General features: G+C 44.5%; 2 protein-coding genes across 22 annotated transcripts in view; both read left to right on the top strand.

Moving 5' to 3' along the window:
- The window catches only part of NRG1 (neuregulin 1), a 733,358-nt gene that overhangs the window by 597,681 nt on the left and 118,947 nt on the right, over window positions 1-16,730 (top strand). For 2 of the 21 annotated variants that reach the window (XM_005278873.5, XM_008172642.4), the window contains exon 1: window positions 4,174-4,830. The exons of 18 other annotated variants lie outside the window; for them this stretch is intronic. In XM_005278873.5, the coding sequence (XP_005278930.2) occupies window positions 4,188-4,830 (643 nt within the window). In that variant the 5' untranslated portion in view covers window positions 4,174-4,187. Of the gene's footprint in view, window positions 1-4,173; window positions 4,831-16,730 lie in introns of those variants that run through there. One more of the 21 variants, XM_065549832.1, reaches the window with a different exon arrangement.
- On the top strand, window positions 3,660-3,833 carry LOC135972308 (uncharacterized). Its single transcript, XM_065549834.1, has one exon. The coding sequence runs from the start codon at window positions 3,660-3,662 to the stop codon at window positions 3,831-3,833; it is 174 nt and encodes a 57-aa protein (XP_065405906.1).

Below are 16,730 nucleotides of genomic sequence, written 5' to 3'. Positions count from 1 at the left end.
CGACTTTGCTCCCTGGGCTCCAGCTCCCATGCAGAAGCTCGTTGGCACAGAAGACGTTAATGGAGCCCTGACAGTCCACAACTAGGGTGTGGTGAGGGAGGGCAGTGGGGTTTGTTAAACCTCGGGGGGGTGGGAGGGCTGGGGGGATTGAGTGGGTGATGAGAGGAGCAGTGCAGCTGGCTAGGCGGGAAGAGGATCGTGTGCGGGAGGATAGGAACTGAATGCTACTGCTAATGCTGAGGAGACAGACAGTGAGCCAGGTCTAGTGGTGCTGGGATGTAAGGGACCTGCAGTCAAGAGCAGGGAGAAGCTGGCCCAACGGTGGGGGGGAGGGGAGGCAGGCCCGTTGTGATGCTGCTGAAGCAGGCAGCAGGAGGGGTTTGCGTCTAGACGAGCAAAGTGCTGAGATAGTGCAGACAGGCAGGGCCTTGGCACGTGGAGGAGTAGCTGAAACAAATGAGGAGCTACAGTAAGTTACTCTGGTTTTTGCCAGTCATGTTCAGCAGCTGCAGTGATGCGATGCACGCTGAGCTTTTATCACAGCTCCCTCCCTCCTGCCCCACCCCCCCTTCGCACAGCCCTGCTCCCCATGCCCGGAACAGACAATCCTGCAGCAGGAGCAGGCCGCCTAGCGAGCAGGAGAGAGCTGCGTGCGCTGCGTAGCGCCTGTCTGCACCGTGGCGCGCTACACTTCAGCAGAGGGGTGCGGCGGAGGTGGGCAGTGGAGACTCACCCAGCGTTTGTAAGAGAGCTTGTTCTAACAGATATGTGTGAGAGTCTCACAAAGCGCGGCCTGAGCAACAATTTCGAATGAGTGCGGACATGTCACGCGGATTGAAAACCTGGTGGAAGGGCTGAAAATAAATGGCCAGGCCAAGCGCACTGAATTAGAGCTTGACGTACAGTGGGGCCCTAGTGGTTTTCAGCTTGCGGTGTGGTGGTATAGGAAAAACAATGGGCTCTTGGATTACAGGGGTGTCACAGCATGAGCAAAGGAGGTGATCGTCCCTTTCTACGCCCTCCATAGAACTAGACATTATTTATCAATTAACGACATGGCACTTGGGAGCCTGCCCCTACCACATTCACATCTGGTCATCTCCGCACCAGAGAGATGTCAACAGAGAGGAAAAAACTGAGAGAAGAGCAATGGAAACGATGAATAGGGTAGAGGGAAAGATTCAGAGAACTAAACATATGTAGTTTTCCTAGAAGGCAGCTCCACGTGGGGGAATACGGTAAGGAGTTACATGGATTTGGAGGGATCCAGGTGTGCAAAAGGGTCATAGTTATGGGTAATAAGAAAGCAAGATTTGGAAAAAAGTTAGGCTAAATACAAAAAAAATCCAGTGGTGAGATGCATTAGAAGACTTGTATAAGATACTCAAACGTCATGGTCCTCATCTGTAGAATGAGCATAATACTCCCTATCTTACAGTGGCAATGTAAAGTGTGTGATTCATGCCATTTGGGAAGTATTTTGCTATACTTGCCGAAAGATGCAGTATTGATGCAACGTATTATCAGCTAGTTAATCCAAAGGTAGAAAGCTAAGCAAGTCTATGTGATCAAAGGCAATCATTCTGACAAAGGTTTCTGATCACATCATAAACCTTAAGATCAGATCCCACAATGGAATTACAGCCTTAGATTGTTGATTATATTTTTATAAAGAATGTTGCTATCAGCTGTGGGTTTTTTTTTTTAATGTACCCATGGGTCTCTCCCCAGAGTCTCACGTATTGTTCTGCCATGTACTATTGTATAGTTCAGTGGTTCTCAACCCACGCACTTGCAGCCCAATCAGCACAGAGCTGCGGCCCATGTGTCATCCTCAGGGCCACACAGGTAGAATATATATTGTGTGGATGCCACCCACATAACACAGAGAGAGATGCATATGCAGCCTGCAATGGTAAATAGGTTGAGAACCACTGCTATAGTTGGTCAAACATAGATACTCTGCATGGATGTGTTTCTGGAAGGTGCTGAGTACCTTGGACTCCCATTGTCTACTGCTGTAACATTTTGGCATTGTCTAGCTTAGGAGAGCTTGATTTCTGAGCCTTCATGCTCAATTTGTTTTCATTTAAGAGGAAGTATTTGATAAACATAGCTGAGCGCAGACCCCTATTGGTTTAATTTAATATCCTGGGACAAAGTCATTCCTGGTAGAATTCCTTTGACACCAGTTGATTTTCACCAGGTATAAATGTGTCCCAGTGGCACCAAAGAAACTGCTGGTGGTGTTCAATCTCGATAAACAGCAGATCACCCATGGAACTACCTCAGTGTCCATAAACCTAGTTTCTACAAAGAGGAGTTACCCTTACCCTGAGGTCTTGGTGGGAGTTAGTTATTTTTTAACTACCATTAATAAATAAAAAGGAAACTAGTCACTAAGTAACATTCGAAACAAGAAGCAAAGCCAGACCAGTTCAAAGGGACTGATTCTTTGTTTCCTTGCACCTTGTACCATCGTTCGTACCAGTGAAAAATGGGTGTAAAACGCTGCCAAGTCACTGCTGGAAATGATGGCACAAGGCGGTGAGGGAGGGGGCTGATAATCAGAGCCCCTTTTCTCATTGTATATGTTAATATTATGCCACATAAAGGGCTTGATTCTGATCTCCATTACACCATTATCACTTTATTGACTTCAATGAAGCTGCTCCTTGATTTATGCTCATTTAAGTGAGGCACGAATAAGCACCATAGGACGCAATAAATCTTTGCAATACAGAGAAACAATGGGCCAAGTTAAGAACAGAGCAGACGCTTTTTTAATGCTGGATTTCCTTGATCTTTATCAATTTCAAGCAGAACCTAAACATTGTATTTTCTGTATCAGTTACAAACCAGCTCTTGAGAGATTGATTTTCTTTTAAGAATGTTAAATTTATTTCCAAAACAGAATTTAAAAAGCTGATGCAATCCCCGTCTCCATAATAACTTACAGGCAAAGATTTAAATGATTTTTTTAAAATATTCATTTCCCTAAGATGCATCACCTTATTGTTAGAGAGTTAAACTTATTAGAGTGATTGGGAAGGAATGCTATCTCTATGCGTCAGGCAGGAAGAAACTGCAGTAGAAAAGCCTACTTCCCTGGGGAGAGATCAGATATCAGACTTGCTGAGCATCGGGTCCAACCCATAAGCCTACCATCTACACCCCCATCTCAGCTTTGTTAGATTGCTGTAATCGATTACCATCTTCTTCTGACCAAACAGTGGAAGGAAGAGAGACAGAGAGAGAGAGCGCGCATAACTGCTGCCTGCCTGCCTCCCTTTGATTTGATGGCCTTTATTCCTTCTAATTGGATAAAATAGGAAGTCACTAGCAGTCCTGTGTTGCTGGGTGTACTGATTTCACTCAAAGCAGTCCTGCAGAGGGGCGGGGGTGGGGAGAGAAAGGAGAGAGGGAAACAGACTGTGAGGGAGGAGAGGGGGGAAAAAAGAGGAGGAAAGTGAGGGAGTGCTCAAGAAGGACAAAGAGGAGGGGGTGGGGGGAAGAAGGGAGTTACCACCCTCCTAGCAGCATTGCTCTTCCTTTCAAACCTCTGTGTAATGATATTGTTTGCAGTGATGCTCCGAGAGCAGGCACCTGCTGCTCTGTAATGATTCAGCCTGTTTCAGCCGTCGCTTTAACACAACAGGATGCTGTTGCTACTGTCACTGTTACCTCTGCCGCTGCTGCCGCCGCTGCTGCTGTTCCTGATTTTGCTTTTGCTTCTGCTGCATGACAATTGTTTTCTTCATCTAAGCAGACACCAGCCTCAGATGCTCAAGGTGAGGAGCCAGCCTTTCGCTCTGGGCTATTGGTTCACTTAATCCAACATTTTGTGCTTTGTTTGGTGCGGTTCTCCCACCTTGCACCACCCCCAACACTCCCCTCGGACGAGCTGGGATGGCTTGAGAGGCATTGAAGGAATTATAAAAGTGGCCAGGAAATGGGAGCTAAATAGTTACTAAGCAACTCTATCTCTTGTTTAATGGGAGAGGGGTTTTATATTTTTATCCTCTCCCAGTTCAGATGATGTTCTTGAACTTGGACTCTCTACTGACTCCCACTGTGTGATTTTTTCCAGAGTTGGGTGATTTGATTTTTGCCCGTCTCATAATAATGGACTGTGATAGAGTTAAGTCCTTTTGGAGGTGAGCTGGTTGAGATTTTTATGCTTAAATATGTCTGAAGTATCGGCAGAGGCTTTTCCCCACTCCTCGACTCAGCTGAACCCTGCTGCATCTCTCGAAGGGCTCCCAGCTGAGGACAACATGTCAGGGATGCAAACAGAGGACGGGAGGGTCCAGGGAATAGCAGGCCTTGCCGCTACTTGCTGCGTGTGCCTGGAGGCAGAGCGATTGAGGGGCTGCCTCAACTCTGAAAAGATCTGCATCGTCCCTATCCTGGCTTGCCTTCTCAGCCTGTGCCTCTGCATTGCTGGCCTCAAGTGGGTGTTTGTAGACAAAATTTTTGAGTATGATTCTCCTACCCACCTAGACCCTGGGAGGATAGGGCAAGACCCAGTGATTTCAGTGGAACCTACTGCTCCGTCTGCTTGGGTGCCTTCAGTGGTGCATACCTCACCTTTCCCAGTACCGAGCCCTGAAACCAAGGTTGAAGTCACAGTGCAAGCTGATAGTTCGCTAGTGCCCTCCGAGCCTTTCCTCTCCCCTTCTCCGCATAACCGTGTCTTAGATTTTTCATTGTTGTCCTCCGCCGCACCTTCCTTCCCTCCGCCCACGCTGGAGCCTGAGGTGAGAGAGGCTACCACCCTGTCTCAGGCACAACCAACAGAAACTAATCTCCAAATCGCTCCAAAACTTTGTAAGTAGCAGCTCATTTTTTTCTTCCACAAAGGACTTTGATTGTTCTGTATCTTTCCCTTGAATCTGACATTGCATGTTAAGTTTGAATAAACGGAGAGAGGTACAGGGGTGGATCACAGGCTCTCTGAAACTGTTGCTAAATAGACATGGTGGTTGTACCAGAAAGGATATTTTTTAAAGACATATATCCTGACCAGTTATCAAGAGGCAAGTCTTCACAAGTTATTTCATTGCATACATTATACAAAAGGATGAATCACTTTATTTACATTTGGATTGGTATCTTTTTCATGTAATTTAGCCTGCCATTTCAGTGATCAATTTGATTTGCATATTGCTTTGAGTCCCCTATATTTGTTAATATCATTGTCCTGTCTCTAAAGCACTTCTATTTCCTCTTTCTTGTCTTGCATTGCTGATAAATGCCCCTGCCATCTTCCTGAAGTAGTCAGTGAGTGCAGTGAGACAGGGCTACAGTACGTTTGTAGCAGCTCGAGCCATTCCAGAGTTGTTAATGTAGCAATTACAATTACGGCTATTTTTTCATTCAGGGCTCATTACAGGTTTTTTTTTTTCTTCCTCCTCAAGGGTTTGACGCTGCAAAACCGTACTCATGAGTGTTGTCTCATGGATTTAGCTAGGATGACTTGGTTAAGGAGCTCATACATGTAGAATGGGGCCCTGAATTAGCCTTTTACAAATCAAGCTTCTGGAGAAATTTCTCTGTGCTCATTGTAAAACATCTAAGTAATTTCTTGCTGGACTAGGCTGTAGTGGATGTTTCATTGTAACCTGTCAGATGGGAGCCGGTTAGGCCGGACGGCCTGTGATCTCTGTAACTCTTGTAAATGAAAAAACCTGCTAGAGCCCAGGCCGGGTATCCACAATTGAGGTCTCCAGTGGTTAAAACTGGCAACAGATTTTATAAGCTTGCTTAGGAGAACCTCTAGTCTCCTTCCTCTGTGCCCTTCCTAAACCACTGCAGGCGGATGACTTGGTGATTCGTATGTACTTGGCCTCATCCTGTTTCCATTGAAATCAATGAGAGTTTTGCCACTGAACCCAGCTTTGAAGCATGCTCAGACTCAATGTCGGCATCAGGAGCACCGTGTACTCTTCCACTAGTCAGCTTGGGTTAGTTATGTTTTATATCAAACTATATCGTGAGCCAGATCTTCAGCTGGTGTACGTAGGTGTACCGCCATTGACTTGACTCATGGCCCAGTTAGTGTAGCGTCCAATGAAGTTCCAACGATATGGAAAGGAAAATTTAAAGATAAAAATGTATAACCCCGTGTAGTCTTTTGCTTCAATAATGCATCCATCATGGCCTGCTGTTAGATGGAGAGTAAATTTTCTGAGGATAAGAGTCTGATAAGAAAACACGGGTGTGCAGTCAAACAAAAGCTTTATTTGTCTAGTTGGGCGACTGTGGATTAAGTTATTGGGACCAGCTTTTGCAAGAGTGACAAAGGGTTTTTTTCCTCCCAGAAGTCATTAGCACAGCAACTCCTTTTTGTAGCAGTATCATTTACAAATCTCATAAGTATCATTAAAGGTGTGACAGATGTCACTGCAGTCACCACCTCTTTGCACCTGGCAAAGGGACCTGAGAACGCCATCCCGCTGCAGTGGCTTGCGGGTGGGGATGGGGGGTGGGAGGAATCAAAAACCAGCAACATGCCACCTGCAAAATTCAACATGGAAGAGCTGGTTGGCCCTCACTTGGTCACTCAGAGTCTGAAGTAAATGAAAAAGGACTAGCTGGTGAGCAGCCACAGGCAACAAGCCATTATCTGCATTCAGATCCACTCACAGCTGGGAAATAAATGGCTGTCCGGGAATTAATTTTTTTAGATAAATATCTACTAAGTGTGTTAAGGGATCTGACTTCCACATAGATCTTGATAGAAAGGCAAGAGGGGGTTGGCAATTGATTTTGTTCGGTTTGCACTGAGTGGGAAAGATTTACTGCTGCCTACAAGCATAAGTGGAGCAAGTTCTGACGCTTCAAGCAGCTGCAGTTTCTTGAATCCCCGTGGAAATAAGGATGGGAAGGCAGGTTGCACAATATCTGCCACAGAGTTGAAAGAGGCATTTGGTCCTGAGGTTTTTTAAACTGCATTTCGAACATATTCTGTGTTATGCCCAGCAAAAGTTAGAGGGATAAACAAGAAACTGCACTGAAACTTTATTCTTTATGAACAGTTGTGTCAAGTATAAAATTCTGGGAATGGTGTCTCAGGAAGTAACGTCTGTAAATTGGATTGGCTTTATGGCATCTCACCCGCTCTCCTTTTTCCGGCATGACTAGGTAATTTATTCAGAAAAAGCATGTCAGCTTTCCCTTTGCATTGATAATTTTTCATCCAGGACTAAGTAAGAGCTGTCATGACTCCTATTCTCTGACTGACGTATCATTTCTGAACCAGACCCTTCGGGGCACTTTAGAATCCTTTTCTCCTCTTCCCTTTTCTATCTAACTCAGCACATTCTGTTTAGAGTTATACCCTTCAAGGGCAGAGTCTGTGGAGGGCTAATTGCTTCTTTATCCTGGAATCTGGGAGAGAGACAATCCTAGTAATTGTGTCAGCTGTGTTAGTCCCAAGCCCAGTCTACCTTGTGTTATTATATGTTGTGTTCTCCCAGTACAGAAATTGGGCCTTTCCTCCCTTTGTGGCTCCCCATTTTAAATTGTCATTTTTCCTTTGCTGATTCAGAAAACAGAAGCAAACATTTTTAAGTGTCCACGGGTATGAGGCATGTCAGTTTCAGCTAATTTATATGCGTGAATGTTTCATTTAGGTGCGGTCTATATAATATTATGTCTAAGACGTGTAGATCTTATGACTAGGAATACAGTGCAGGAACTAAATGATATTTTTCCTCTTTAAGTGCAATCCTGCAGCAACGCAGCACGTACTCTAATGATTATGTTTCCATAGTCTCTAATGGGTATGTTTTCATAATAATTGTTTTTGTTTATAGCTGCATAATACCTAAACTAGTCCTCCCTCCTGATAGATCTTTAAGCTGCTTTCACTTTCCATTTAAATGGATTGTGCCCAAACCAATTAAGTTCTTAAACCTATTCATGTGAGCAAAATGGATAATTTGCAAGTGAAGGTAGAGGATACATTGTAGCTAGAAAGCTGTGGTGCTAGTCTTAAGATCTCAGTAACATTCGAGGTAGAGCCCTGGGTTTACAGCTCCTCTGGACAGCCACAGAGTCTGAGTCATCACTTCCTTACACCTTGGCCTGAGTTTTTGTAGCCCTGCATTTTGCGTCGTCAATTGCATCAATGCAAAGTAACCGGAAAACACTCAGATTCTGACTTTGCACTAGTGAAAAGGACAGTATTAGGTGCAAGGCAACAGCGCAATGGGCCCCATCACTCTGATTTGGTGGTCTTTAACACTCCCTTTGCACGGGTGTGATTGACTGCGCAAAGTGGGTCAAATTCTGCTCTCAGGTTGCATCACTTTAAATCAGAAGTAAATCCATTTTGCTGGAGCAGCCTAGATTAATATATCAGCAGAGCTGAGCGCATCATTTGGTGCAAGGTCTGGAACCTGCCGGCTGGCATCTTGCATGGCACCTCAGAGCTGCTAGAGCTCATCCCAGGCAGGCCCAGCCTACACGGCTCCTTTGTCTTTTTATCTTTTCATTTTTGTGTTCCTCCGTCAGCTCAGGGGATTTAGTCTCTTCTGACATTTCTGCCACTTGAGATGCCTGGTTTGACATTTCTGGATGAAGAGCTGCCGCACTGTGACTAAAAACCTGGGCTCTTCATGGCAGAATAGCTCTTCCTTGTGTCTCCGATCTTACACACAGTGAGCTGGCATAGCCAAGGGGTCAGCCTATGGAACTAAGTCTCACGAATTCTAATGCGAGCTCTGCCAGTGGCGATCACTGCGAGCAAATGACCCCTCGCTTCCTCAGTTTCTCCATTTGTAAAATGACGATGATAATATGTCCCTATCTCCCAGGGATTAGCAGTCACTTGCACTGTGCATTAAAGATGGAAAGCGGTACGTATTGTTGTTACTGGTCTGCCCTTGGCTTTGACAGCTCTTCTGATTTTCATTTCTCTGATTTCTGCCTCATATTTTACTTGTCTCCCCTTTTTCTTCCTTTGCTCAGGAGAAGTGTCAGCAAAATGATTATTTTCAGTGCTCAGGCCATTAAAAAGCCATCTCGGACTTGAGAACAGGACCATTTAGCTCAAAAACAATCCTCTTTCCACTCACAATAATCGATGCACCATGGCATAATTTCTGATCTAAATGGGCCTATTTTAGCGTTTGGAAAAAAATGAAGGGAAAACTTGACTTTTAAGTGGCTTTACATCACATTGTCGATATTTTCCACATTTCTGCTCCTTACTCTGGGTTCTGTGCCCTTAACTCTTCTGTTTTTGCTGCCTCCTTCACCTCTTCTCGTTTTCCTTATTGGCTCTTATACCTCTGCATTTGAGTTTTCTTCTTCACCTGCTCTCTACTCTCCATCTCAACCCTCCTTTCCCCTCCCCCCTCCACACCACCACCTCTTGCTTCCCTTATGCAATGGTTTTCACCGTGCAGGGATTATGTAATCTCACAGGCCTGGGTGTGCTATTCCTTTCTCTTTCTCGGCTAGTGCAAGTTGGGGAATGCTTTTTGGGGTCTGTCTACATTGCAGTTGGACACCTGCAGCTGAATCGGGCTCGCAGAGTTTGGACGAAGGGGCTATTTAATTGCAGTGTAGACCTTCAGGCTTGGGCTGCAGCCCCAGCTCTGGGACCCTCACACCTTGCAAGGTCCTAGAGCCAGGGCTCCAGCCCAAGCCCGAGCAACTACACTGCAGTTAAACAGCCCCTTAGCCCGATCCCCATGGGCCTGAGACAGCTAGCATGGGCCAGTCCTGGGTTTTGCACTGCAGACATACCCTCAGAGGTCGTGCACAGAGCTGTGTTCAGTAAGGGGGGCAGAAAGGCAGAGCTGATAAACAGCCTAGGGGTTTATTTCCTGAAGGTTAAACATATAGGAGGGGAGATCAAGAGATGGCCTCCCATTCCCAAAGCATGGGTCTTGAAATAGTTGGGGCCGGATCTCATGCCCAGTGAAGTCAATGGCAAGGCTGAAGGTGCCGGCTCAAACATGGCCTGTTCTGTTGACTGGCCTCCATTACTCCAGCAGCTACTGATAATAGAGGGGTTTGGTTTTTTTTGGTATGTCTGTGTGTATGTATATGCTTGACTACCCCATTTATCTACAACAGGTTACACCCTACACCTCTGGAAAAATGAATAAAGGTCCCAGTGAAAAAGCGTTCAAAAGGGTCCCCAAACCAACAGTGCACTATAGAGACGCTGGCTGGCTGCCTAGCACTGTGAATCCTGAGAGATGTAGCCGGGCCTCTGTTAAGCAGGTTTGGTTAAGGATAGTCCCGGATACTGCGCTCTCCAATCTCTGTGTATTCCTAAAGCGCTGTCACTGTAGTATCCAAGTGCTGAGAGGAGCTTTAGCCGTGGGTAATCAAGGTAATAATACCCAGAATACAACAGGGCTGTAAGGTATAAGCACACATGCGTGTGTGTGAAAGGGGGTGGGGTGCCATAAATGTGGATCGTTCATATTAGCTACAAGTAGCAGGGCCATGAATGAAGTATTCAGGTCTTCTGAAACATGCAATAATAAAATCTGTATAGCACCATATAGGATCACACCTTTTATTCATTTTGTGTAGTTTGGGTTCTTTTTTTAGTTTCTCGCTCCCATTTCCCCCCTTTTCATGAAATTAATTAATTGAAAAACAGTTATTCAGTTTGTATGTGCAGAAGGCTAAATTGATCTAAAACCTATGGACCACATTCTGCACATTGGCGCAACCTCCGCTCCCCCCAAGTCACTGGATTGTAGCTGTAGTAACTCAGGGCCGTGCTTGACTCAATATTTGGTTATGTAAAGCTCATAACATTCAAATGTGTTGTCTCTAGTCATTTCTAAAGATGCTCTGGGTTTTTCAGAGTGACGTGATTGCAATTACCCATTGTTTAGTTTGTTGGGGCTGCTTTTGTTTATAATTTCTTGATCTGAACATCTCTTTGTAAGCCTCTGAAAATTAGGTATTTGCTCTTACCGGGGAGAACTTCAATAATCTTTGTCTCTTTATATGTATATATAGCCATATGTATTTGTTATTTGAATCCACGTATAAATGTATAATCTGTAAGTATATATGTAAGTAACAAGGAGTAATGGTCTCAAGTTGCAGTGGGGGAGGTTTAGGTTGGATATTAGGAAAAACTTTTTCACTAGGAGGGTGGTGAAGCACTGGAATGGGTTCCCTAGGGAAGTGGTGGAATCTCCTTCCGTAGAGTTTTTTAAGGTCAGGCTTGACAAAGCCCTGGCTGGGATGATTTAGTTGGGGGTTGGTCCTGCTTTGAGCAGGGGGTTGGACTAGATGACCTCCTGAGGTCCCTTCCAACCCTGATATTCTATGATTCTATGAAGTATATATTCATCATGATTTCCTGTCTGGGGCCATCACACGTCATTAGTTTCTGATCAATGGGGAGAACTGCTTAAAAATTGGTGGCATAATAAGGCCCTAAATTTGGATTTTCACTGCAGGGGACTCGGATTATTATCTTCCTGCACCTATTGTACTTTTAAATTTACTATTATATTTGCAGTTTGCATTGCAGATGATAGTCTTTGGCTCTAAAAAGGGATATGCTACTTTCCTAGCAATAGACAAGAAGGCATAATTTGGCTCAGATCACGTTAACATGTATTTGTGCATTTCCTCTGCGACATGGAGCTGGAATGATATAAATGAAGCCGTCTACGTTTGATCATTTGCAGTCCTGCTAATGGAAATGCAATAGATTTGCTGCAGAAACCCAAGTCTGAATCAATATCGATTCAGGCAGCTGGTTCAGGGAAAGATCATATGATAGCAATCTACAGCAGACAGCACCTGAACAGAGGCCACTCTGGCTGTATGGCGGAAAAGGGCAGACAGGCCTGATAAAATAGCATGGCGGGTGATGAAGGGCTTCCTGTAGGAAAAGCATATTTTATCAAGGTCATAGAGGTGTTAGGAGAAAAGGCTTCATGGATTTATTGGTTGTGATTGTTGGTACTGTACTGTTTCTGGGTGCAGGTGAAATATTTCTTTGGGGAGTCCTGGTCAGTTTATGGAAGCTGTAGCTATTCTAAGAAGAAACTATGCAAAGTGAAGAAGGGAGCATTTAGGCTCAGTCCTTAACAGCCAGAAAACTCCCCAAAGGTGCAAATGACACAGGAGATTCCTTGGGTAGCACAAAGCTGATGTAACTGACTTGTGCTAACTGCCCTCCCTGCTCCATGCAGGGGCTGCGTCAGAGACGCAAGGGGGTTATCAGGAGCAGATTGGGACCGGATTGAATGTGTGACAGTGGTTGACTGCCTCTGGCATAATTTAGAGCAGCCCAGAGGATTACCGTTACACTAGATGTAATTTCAGTCCCCCAGCCAGCCCAGAATAAGGGAAGAGGAAAGGTGGCAAAAAGCTACCACCTCCCCTTTGAGTTCTATTTTACATTATTACCATCAACTAGTTCATAGTATTTCCTATTGAAATGAAATACAACTTTTTCATGTATGATTCTTTTTATGACTATACTCTCTCCTGGAACAGGCTGGCAAAGGGTTCTGAAGACTCAGATGGGTATTGTATTTTCGGCAGTGCATGTTTTTCTTCCGTTTTTAAGATGAAAAGAAATCAGTCATGGCTTGGTAGTTGCGTGATGCCAGGCAATGCATATGAAGCTATGATCTTCAGTAAGATTAGTGACATGGTTCAGTTTTGTTCTGGAGTTCCTGAAAAAGATTGGAATTTTATACTTTTACCAGTCAATTAATTCTTCAGATTAGACACATCAAAGGGGTAAAAGACATCAGGCACATTCAAAAGCCTCTCTGAATGCAAAAGAAACCACCAACCTTATAAAAAGAAATGACTTGACTCTTCTAAGGTGTTGATTAAAGTCAACATGAAGGTGTCAGAATTAGATTCAATAAGAGAGCACCTCACAACTTCAAGTGCGTTTGTTATGTTGTCTATGGTAATTCAGTGTCTACAGCCTAGGGTGACCAGACAGCAAATGTGAAAAATCAGGACGGGGGTGGGGAGTAATAGGAGCCTATATAAGAAAAAGACCCAAAAATCGGGACTGTCCCTATAAAATTGGGACATCTGGTCACCCTACTGCAGCCTAGTAGACACACTGGCCTGAATTCAGAAATACTAAAAGCCCTTTTCTGCCATTCTGGTAAAAATAATGTAACACCTTCTCTAAGGCCCGTGAACATCACCAGAGCACTATCAAGGGGCCTTTGTGTAGCTAAGAATTGGGCCCCAGTACTCATCGCCTTCTGTGTGCTCTGCCTATTCCAGGAAGTGGTACCACTTTGCTCACAGATGTAGCTTTTGTTTATGTCAGTGGAAGTTTTTGAAGGCATCCACCATAGGAAATGCAGTATTGTCCTCTACAATACAATGTGTAGGGATCTGACCGATCTAACTTTAAGTGTCCCGAACAAGGGGTCTTCCATCAGCTCCCTTGGGCGGTTATTCCCCACATCTCACATTCTAGGCTTTCTTGATGTACTTTTATTTACCGCCGTTCATATAAAATACCACAGCACGCTTCAAGGAGTGTTAGACATGCTTCCAGTACCGTTAAACAATGCAAGTTGCGGGTAGCTTGTGTAGTTGTGGTATGGGAGGGATGGAAGGCATTGTAGTTTCTGGGTGATGAATGGGTTTCCTAGGTGAGTATTTTGTTAGGGAGAGGATTAGGAATGAAAGAGGAGGGCATGAGAAGGACTGAAAGAGGCTTGGGGTCACTTAGGCACAAAGGACAGCAGGAGAGAAGTCTCCTTCTGCCTGCTGTGGATGGACAAGGGAGAGATGGACAGGAAAAGCGTTGGCATTTTAAGATGTTGGTGAATACAGAAGAGACGATGTGCCTGGGAGAAGTGAGGGAAGACAGGTTTGTCCCCTCTCCCTTGTAAAAGAAAGCAGGGAGGATCTGGCCCTCGGTCCCACAGATACCCTGAGATCAGTGCACGGCTCTTTGCCCCTGCAGCAGCCTTGGCCCCGCTCCTTAGGATTCCCATGGCCACAGCTGGCTCCAGGACGTTCTGCAAAGGGGCACAGATGTAAAAGCAATATGTTCTCTGGCTGTACTGTGAGTCTGAGAGACTCTCTCCTGGGCACCCTTGAAATGAAGGGAAGAGGTCCAACCTCCCCAGCCTCTGCTACCGCATGCCCCCTTCATCCCAGGCCTGCCCACTGCGGGCACTACATGGCTCCTGAGACCCATGGACAGCATCTCCACCGCAGAAGAAAGTGACCCCAGAGCGGCCCCTTCTGCCTGCAGATCAGAGCACCAGGAGGCTCTTTATTATTAACCCCTTCCTGTCCTTTCATTTCAAGTTGTTGTGCTTTCTGGATGCCACCTCACCAAGTTTCACAAATCCAACCATTCTTTTGTGTCCTGACCTGCTTCGATTCACTTACAGTGCTAATAGATGTTAGCAAGTTACCAATAACAGCAGTCTCAATTTGTAGCTCTTTCAGCCATGTAATTTTAGTGATATATGACTGTCTACATATATTCTGTTAGTGCAAAGAAAGGCCATATTTCAGATTCAAAGAGACAATCAATACGGAAGTGCACAGAGTCTATTTTTCAAAGCTAGGTAACTGAAAGATACCATATAATTCCCCCTTTGCTTTATAAAACAGTCTTTGGCCAATAAAGCCAATATATGGGCTGTTGAACAAACAGGTCCAAGTATATGGCTGGCAACTTCTCCAGCCATTCTTTCTTGCTGGCTTCAAGCTTTTAAATTGACCCTGCCGTGGAGATTAATGGAGGTTTCTTTGGATCGGTAGGTTGCTCAGTAACTTTATCATTTTACTAATTGCCGGTAATCAGCAGTTTTCCATTTGCCGCATTCCCCTTATGCCACTGTGAAATCTGAAAGCAGTATTTTCTGTTTTGTCTGCTGTGAGTGGAGGCAGACCAGTGGTAACAAGCTCAGGAAGTAGAATGCTGTAGTAGTAGCCGTGGTTACAGATGAAATATAAAAGCCCTTATGTTGCTAAGTGGGGAGGTTAGCTGGTCAAAGAAGGACTTGGTAACATGGGGGCAGAGGAGAAAGAAAAGGAACATTTATTTTCCTTATGTGCTGTATTGAGACTTGAGCAATGTGGAGTCTCAATAAGTCACGGTTCAAAAAGCCATGTAGAATGTAAATAGAGTTGTCTCCGTTAGAAAGTCCGCATGTGCCAACAATCCAGTTATGCCCTCTCCTTAGAACGGAAAATAATTGTGGCATCTCAGATACCTCATAGTAGTGACTGTTAGTGAATTCTGACCCATTATGCTGGTAAATATTGACTCGTTCATGCTAACTGCCCTAGATACCTGCCATTTTATCTGCTGTTGATTTAATTTCCTATACTTTATTTTTTTCCTGTAATATTCTCCACTTTAATTGGATAGTAATATACATTCTATTGGCTATTATCCCGCCAATCATCTTGTGTGCTATTTTAATTGGGTGAACTTTTTGTATTGAATACCCAACTGGGGGCCCAGCATTGCTTTTGTGTGACAGCTGCATGGTACTGAACTCAAGTTCATTACAGGAAGGTACAATGGATATTTGGTGAGTGATTTTTTTTTTTTACAAGGATCACATGAGGACAGTGTACGAGTACTAGCCGAAAAATTAGAAGAGAGCTACAAGGATAATTCAAGGCTTGGAAAACCTACTTGGGAAAGACTTGACAAATTCAATCTAGTTTATCCAAGAGAAGGTTAAAAGGTGACTTGATTACAATCCAAAAGTACCTACGTGAAGAGAAGATTTTAAATAGTATAACAAGAACCAGAGGCTGGAAGCTGAAGCTAGAAATGCATGCTAGAAATAAGCCATAATCTTTTAACAGTGAGCGTAATTAACTCATGGAACAATTTACCAAGGGATGTGGTAGACTCTCTAGCCCTTGGAATATTTAAAACAAGACCGGATGTCTTTCTAAAAGAGATGATGTACTTCAACCATAAAATATAAACTTGATGTGGGAATCATTGCATGAAATTCTCTGGCTTGTGTTGTGCAGGAGGTCAGACTAGATGATTATAATAGTCCCATCTGGCCTTGAACATTATGACTCTACAGTGGTCTTTTGGGAGTTGACTTCTCTCCTTTGCTCTGATATTTCAGACCATGTAGATATGATGATGGCAGTGTCTGGGGACACTTTTCATTTGTTAGTAACAGTAAACATAAACCAAACCATGAGAGCAATGTTTTCCAAATGTAAGTGGACGATAGTAGCTCCTGGTTTGGGACTGAATGTGGTCCACTGACCGGTGTTAAGTTGTTACAGTAGAATAAAGGCAGAATTCGAAAGGAAGCATGTGGAGAATGGGTGGAGCAGAGAAGCAGTTTCCCTCTTAGTGCTAGGAATGTTAGTATTAGTAACACAGTAGCCCCTTGAGGTGGCAGTGGATGCAGTCGGGGCTCTCTCATGTTAGGCTCGGTATACGTGATAATAGCCAGCTCTCATATAGCTTATGTAATGAGAGACTCCCTGCCCCAAAGAGCTTATAATCGAAATAGACAAGCCGCACAAACAGGTGGGAGGGGAAGCAGGTGACATGATTTGCCCAAGGTCACCCAGTACATCATTGTCAGAGACGGGACTAGAGCCCAGGTCTCCTGACTCCCAATCCAGTGCCCTATCCCTTGGACCAAGCTTTTCCTTCTCTGGCTTTTTATTATTAGTGAAATTTTGCATCAGAACAGGCTCTTTTGTCTTCAGCGTCATTGGCTTCTCATTCCTGGCCC

Source organism: Chrysemys picta, chromosome 6 (assembly GCF_011386835.1).
Source record: "Chrysemys picta bellii isolate R12L10 chromosome 6, ASM1138683v2, whole genome shotgun sequence".
NCBI lineage: Eukaryota > Metazoa > Chordata > Testudines > Emydidae > Chrysemys > Chrysemys picta.
Note: the sequence above shows the minus strand (reverse complement) of the source record. Positions and strands in the feature narration are given on the sequence as shown.

Bases quoted from the DNA above. Each gene is read 5' to 3' on its own strand.
- LOC135972308 (XM_065549834.1), top strand. From the start codon at position 3,660: ATGCTGTTGCTACTGTCACTGTTACCTCTGCCGCTGCTGCCGCCGCTG.